Source organism: Arachis ipaensis, chromosome B05 (assembly GCF_000816755.2).
Source record: "Arachis ipaensis cultivar K30076 chromosome B05, Araip1.1, whole genome shotgun sequence".
In the NCBI taxonomy this organism is placed as follows: Eukaryota; Viridiplantae; Streptophyta; class Magnoliopsida; order Fabales; family Fabaceae; genus Arachis; species Arachis ipaensis.
Genome location: NC_029789.2, coordinates 16,798,745 through 16,805,233, shown reverse-complemented (window position 1 = coordinate 16,805,233; position 6,489 = coordinate 16,798,745). Strand labels below are relative to the sequence as shown.

Sequence of the window (6,489 nt, the reverse complement as noted above, 5' to 3'; positions counted from 1 at the left end):
TAAAAATTAAAATAAACAATAAACAATAAAAATAAATTTATTATTTTTGTTATTTTTTTTTAATAAAATCTAAAAAACAAAAAATATTAAAAATAAAAATAAAAAATAAAAACTCAAACCAAAGCACCCTACTCTCCTTCCTCGCCATCCTTTTTGTTAACGACAATTTTGAGTTAATTAATAAAAAAAAACTAACTAAAACAGAAAATTGAGCATAAAACGCAAAAGCTTTGTATACTGTTTCGTGTAGTTTTACCACTTTTAGCTGCATCTCAATCACCCAACGACGAAGAAGATGATTCAACAATTCGAATGAAATATGAAGCATCAACCTCTCTATCCACCGAAATTAAACTGCAAATGTCAATGCAACCATGCATTACGGTCACTTTTCACCTTCTTCCTATTCTCTTTCTTCACATTGCGCTCCAATCTTCGCCTCCTTCATGCAACTTCTTCAGGTTCCTTTTTTTTTATTCATATATGTTTATATTTCCCCCATTTCTAGGTCTCTCGCATTTATCAGGAAACAAAAAATGTTAATAACAAAAATGCAAGCTCTAATTCCATTAATAATACCAATTTGTTCCTCGATATTATGTTCTGTACTGAAATTATCGTAAACAGTTTGCAATGACTTGGTTTGATTCATGCAGTTGGTTCTAGCTAGTGGAATAAGGCTTAGTTGCTATACTGTGACTATAATAACAACAGAAATAGTAGTAGTATGAATATTCCTATATTCCTATCTACAGCAGTAACAAGCAATGCTTTATTCACAGATGCAGCTGTAATAGAGTTCAGTGACTCAGCTAGCTCCAATAGTCTCGGGTGCCTTAAACAAAAAACTACAAAGCACAGTTACTCTCTTTCCAAAACAAGTAGATTAGAGATAGCATTTTGGAAAGTTTTAGGTAGCAGCACTGATTTAGTGTGCAAACTGCAACCTTCTGAAGAAGAGCAAGAAGAGAAGATTCTTCCACTAGCACAAAATGCTGATGAAAAAGTTCATCAACCTACTTCATACCTCAGTTATGTCGAATTCCGAAACATAGCAAAGCAAGAAAAACCCAAGGAAGTGATCACCATAGTGAAGCAAGAAAAACCTAAGGAGGTGATCACCACAGCGAAGCAAGAAAAACCAAAGGAGGTGATCACCCCTGTGGTCGTTAATATAACTCACAGGCTTGAACCTGATGGCTCAGTGTACAACTATGCCTCTGAGTCCAAAGGTGCCAAGGTGGTGGCTCACAATAAAGAGGCCAAAGGTGCCAACAATATACTAGGGAAGGATCATGATAAGTACTTGAGGAATCCTTGTTCTGTTGGAGATAAGTTTGTTGTTATTGAGCTTGCAGAAGCGACTCTGGTTGATACTGTGAAAATTGCAAACTTTGAGCATTATTCTTCGAACTTCAAGGAATTTGAATTGGCTGGTAGTATGAGTTATCCAACTGAATCATGGACAATGATGGGAAACTTCATTGCCGCAAATGTGAAGCATGCTCAGACCTTTAGGCTTCTTGAACCCAAATGGGCCAGGTATTTGAAGTTGAGCTTGCTTAGTCATTATGGATCTGAGTTTTACTGCACTTTGAGTGTTGTGGAGGTTTATGGTATTGATGCAATAGAGAGAATGCTTGAGGATCTTATTGTTGCTTCTGTGGGAGCCATGCCAGAGAAGTCTTCAGAGCACAATGCCAGTGATACCCCTTCTTTGAAGCTAGAAGCTGGTCAAATTGAGAAAAGAAAAGACAATGAAAGTATGAACGATAGTGTGCCTACTGAGATATCAACTGTTAATGATGACGCTCAGAAGATTGTTGTGGAGGTGGCAAAAACTCCACCAATGGTGAACTTGGTTCCTGATCCTGTACTAGAATTGAGGCAACAGCTAAATGGTAGGATAGCTGGTGACACTGTTATGAGGATTTTAGTGCAAAAAGTGAGGTCAGTGGAGGCGAACTTATCCACAATCGGGAATTATATCAAAGAGTTGAACAGGAGACAATGCGATACAATACCTGATTTCGAGAAAGAGTTGCATAAATTATCAGAACGCCTGGGACAAAGCAAGTCAGAGATTAAAGACCTACGGGAGAGGAATGCAAATATGGTATTACCATTTGCTATTTCTTTCCGTATTTCATTTCCTCTCATCATTGTTATTCTGTCTGAATGTGCTAGTTATTTGGTCTCTTTCCTTTCCCAGGAAAAAGAAATATCCGAAGTTGAGTCATGGAAAGATGCTGTCTCATCCCAACTTGATGAACTGGCCAGACAAAATTTATTGCTAAGGTTAATTTAATATGATTATAATGAAGTTACTTGATATGATAAATAATGGATCATTGTGGTACCTTTCATTAAAACCCATTGTTGGTTATAAAAATGCATGTCTTTGTCTTGCACCGAATTTAAATTTAACCTCTGTTAGCCACTACTCTTCCTGTTTGATAATTTTCTCCAGTTGTAACTGTTCTTCCATGACCAATGTTCCTTACCATGTGTTCCATGATGTTTCTTTATTTTGATATCTATTTTATATTCTATGATGCCTGACATGCCATTCATACATTCCCATTTCAGATCAGATGTTCAAAAGGTTGCAAGTGATTATGCAGCCCTAGAAATCAAAGAGCTTGCTGTGTTAGGAATGAGTCTTCTTTTTGTTTGCATATCGATTCTCAAGATAACTTCAGTCCACATGTCGTTGATGTTTTCTGAAGCACACAATAATGCTGATAAGGGACCTCGGACAATAAAAGGATGGGTTACCTTGCTTGTATGCTGCAGTATAATGATATTCGTTATTTTGTTCTATAACTAAGCAGTTACTTGTAGAAATTTGGATACTTGTACATACGATTTTGTTAAAGTTATCAAATCAACACAGAACACTTTGTATACTGAAGAGTGAACACTTTGTTCAGTGCCTCCTCACTAAGGTGACTGCTTGCTGATAAATGTTAAAAGAAATGCAAGGATTGTCTTTGATTCAGTCGGTTAATGGAGAACAATTTCGCCCAAATAAAAGAGATTCTCATTGTACAACCTTATATGTATAATTGTATATATACACGGTTCTTTACAGTAATATATGCAAGAAATCATAATACCCTAAACTAACATCACAAATCAATCATTTTTCCTTTCGAATTACCATGTCCTCCAGGTTCATAGGATGACACATTTTTGTGTGCCGACCATTCCATATGTTGTCTGCTAAAATTTCATTGACTGCATCAGTTGGATGGAACTGGTCCCACCAGATATGGTTTGAAGCGTTACTGCATGCCATTTCTGGTGATAAGCACATGATCCAACCCTTGTAATTCCCAAATCCACAGCATGCCTCGTTAGTGACATTGAATCCTAATTATACAACATAAAAGCTTAGTGAGATTTGATGTCCCAGAAAAGCAAAACCGAGAAGGAAAATAAAATAAAATATAAAAGAAGAAAGAGGGTACTTTACCATAACTTTGATGATTCTTCAAAATATCCATGGAGCCTTCAAACACGTCACAGAAGATGATACTGGCATCAGAGAGCTCTCTACCAAGCTTGATAACCATGTACCTCATGAGATAGTTAAACTCAGTGGCCATGTCATTTATCTGTTCAACACACTCTCCATTTTCACTACCATACTGCCACAGGTACTGAGGGGCACAACCAATAGGGGCAAGTCCCGTTACCACCACTTTCCTAACATTTAAATTGTACAAGTTCTGTGCCACAAAGATCACATATATCAGGTACCAAATTATCTTAAACTATGCAGCGAAATTGCTGTATTGTTACCTTGATTTCTTGCCTAACTGAAGAAGCTAAAAACTGGTTGAAGCTCCAGGGTAGGTACAAATTATCAACGTTGGAAACATTGAGCAAATAGTAGTGAATGTAATCATTGATTCCGATAGAAATATAGAAGACAGAGTTAGATATGAGGTTGGTTGCAGCATCCTCCCCCATACTTATTACAAACTGCTGAAAGGTGTCAGTAAATTGCTGAATTTGTTGAGCAAACGAGATATGTTGACCCTGCAAAGTTAATTATTCAATCAAACTCAACAAATATTTGGAGACGGAAGAAAGAAAAAAGGGATAAAAGTAAAAGAAACACACCAATTCAGAGCCACTTGAGAAGATAATGCCAGCACCTGCAGAAGCGTAGTTGACTCCATGAATCATATCTTTCACATCTCCAGCTTGCCCTAGATAACTCGGCACCAATGGAAGCCCAAGACGCATAGCTGATTATGCAAAATTGGATGAGATATTAGAATCTTGAGAAGAAAGAAAAGGTAAAGTAAGGATCTTGAAAGGAACGAACGAACCAAGATAATCGACGGGGATTCTGCCATTGGAGAATCTGCCAGTGGGTTGGTGAGTGTCGAAGTCTCTTCCATAAGGAAGGTGGTTGGCGCGCGCAAAGGTTCCAAGGAAGTTGTTGGTTCCACAGTCGACGGAGGAGTCTCCGATCACGAATAGCGCCGGCGCTAGAGGAGGAAATGTAATCGCCGACTTCAACGAAGAAGCAAAAGAAGAAGAAAAGAGAGTGCACATTGCCAAAAGGTTCAGAATAACGTTCACACCCATTTCTTCTTCTTCTTCTTCTTCTTCTTCTTGCACTTCTCAGATATGCTCAGCAATTTTGGCGGGTAACTATAATAATATTTTAAAAACATAATAAATAATAAATATTCTATCTACTGTTTTCTTTTTTCTTTTTTCTTTGTTTGGTTTGATATGCCATTAAGGGCCCAAATTTTCAATAGTGGGTCAGTCGTCATTTTTAGCCCAATTTGTAATCTAGTTCTAATCAAGTAATCAACTACCAATTCCAAAAAAAAAAAATAAAAATAAATTCAACTACCATACCCCATTAGACATTAGTAGTCCATTACTAACGCCTTTGATCCTTATAGTTTATTGTTGCTTTATTTCATAAAATAAAAAAATGTCGGTAAAAAATCTGGAATCTAATAATTGCTTGAAAAACAAAACAAAAAATAAAAAAATGAAACAATAGTCTCAGGTTGACGCGTGCCTAACTAGCTAACTGCCCCACCGACCAAAACGGTCACCTGAAAGATACCCTAAACATTAACAAACATATTTTTCGCAAAATCATTATGTTTTCTTTGTGTGAAATATAGAGTTTAATTTTAATGTAACGTTTTATATAATTAATGGTAAAATATTAATATATAGATCAATATATTTTGATAGATATAAAAATAGAGCACAATTTTGACAAAAAAAAAAAAGTTATTATATGTGTTAAAATGTTCAAATTTTTATTAAAATATTGCCGTAATTTGCAAGGCTCTTCGTTTTTATTAGAAAAAAGTTGCTTCCAACAAAACGAATTTTTCGCTTCCATTGGAAAGGCTTTTCGCGTGTATGTTCTCCTATACATGTAAATCATACTATCAAAACTATTTTCAGGGTATATATATACGCCTCTGACGCTTCCATATTTTAACTTTTTAGTCTCTACCATTTTTTCTTTTGGTGTCGTCTACCATTTTTATATAAATGACTTGTACAAAACTTAAATTAGATATGTTCTAAGTAAAATCCATTATCCATATTCGAATCCTAATAAAACGGCTGCTTCCTTCACCCATTGATTATTGTTGTTTTAGTTGGTTCGTCTCAGATACGATGATTTAGGTACGTTAATATGTTATGGGGACATAGTGGGTTCAAGCGCACATGAAGAGTGATGACACTCTAAACTAGATAAAATAAATTAAAGCTCAACCTTATTCCCCATTATTATACTGCATTATTAGTTAGCACTTAGCACTGCTACTATATATTATATATATATATATATATATATATCAAGAATTCAAGATCATGGGACACTAATGGGAATTATTTTGCCTATTTTAGATTCGAACCCATGTGCCACATTACAGATTACAATTCCAATATTCAGTGAACCTACTCATCAAGTTCATTTAATTGAATCATCATCGTATAACAAAAGCATGCATATATAAAATAAAAAGCATACTCGCTCCATAATCAATATCAATTGTACAAACAAAAACAACTAAAATGAGTGTGCATTGAAGAGTGCTTTTAGTTTGAATATGCAAAGCATGCTTCGTGGATGCATAAGACAGTATTATGTGATTACCTGAGGTAAAAGGTAGGGAAATAATGAGTAGTTTACTAGAGAAATAGCTTAATACCATATTACCACAACCACAACTAATTTTATTTTTGAATGTGGGGTGCCATGTCTTATACTCTGATTAACCCTCTACCACATGTACATTGGTTGTTAGTGGTTATATATTGTGTGTAGTTAACTTATCTCATTCATAAGTCGTAAGCATGAAATTAGTTAACAAGAACTTATTATCATATTTCCCTAACTAACGTTTAGTTAGTGTTCATGTGTTACATGTCTCCTATTTATTTTTTAAAAAATACAATTTTACACTAAAAATTATTAAACCAGTG

The 6,489-nt window shown here is 35.3% G+C and overlaps 2 protein-coding genes across 2 annotated transcripts; one reads left to right on the top strand and one right to left on the bottom strand.

Annotated features, from left to right (window-relative positions):
• On the top strand, positions 206-2,983 carry LOC107640259 (uncharacterized protein slp1-like). The gene is made up of 4 exons (XM_021123195.1): positions 206-461; positions 783-2,116; positions 2,213-2,298; positions 2,590-2,983. Exons 1-4 carry the CDS (start codon positions 320-322, stop codon positions 2,828-2,830), a joined length of 1,803 nt encoding a protein of 600 aa, XP_020978854.1. The 5' UTR covers positions 206-319; the 3' UTR covers positions 2,831-2,983.
• On the bottom strand, positions 3,047-4,647 carry LOC107641733 (GDSL esterase/lipase At5g08460). Its single transcript, XM_016345205.2, has 5 exons — positions 4,344-4,647; positions 4,132-4,259; positions 3,808-4,047; positions 3,479-3,734; positions 3,047-3,375 (listed from the first exon to the last, which is right to left on the bottom strand). Exons 1-5 carry the CDS (start codon positions 4,603-4,605, stop codon positions 3,143-3,145), a joined length of 1,119 nt encoding a protein of 372 aa, XP_016200691.2. The 5' UTR covers positions 4,606-4,647; the 3' UTR covers positions 3,047-3,142.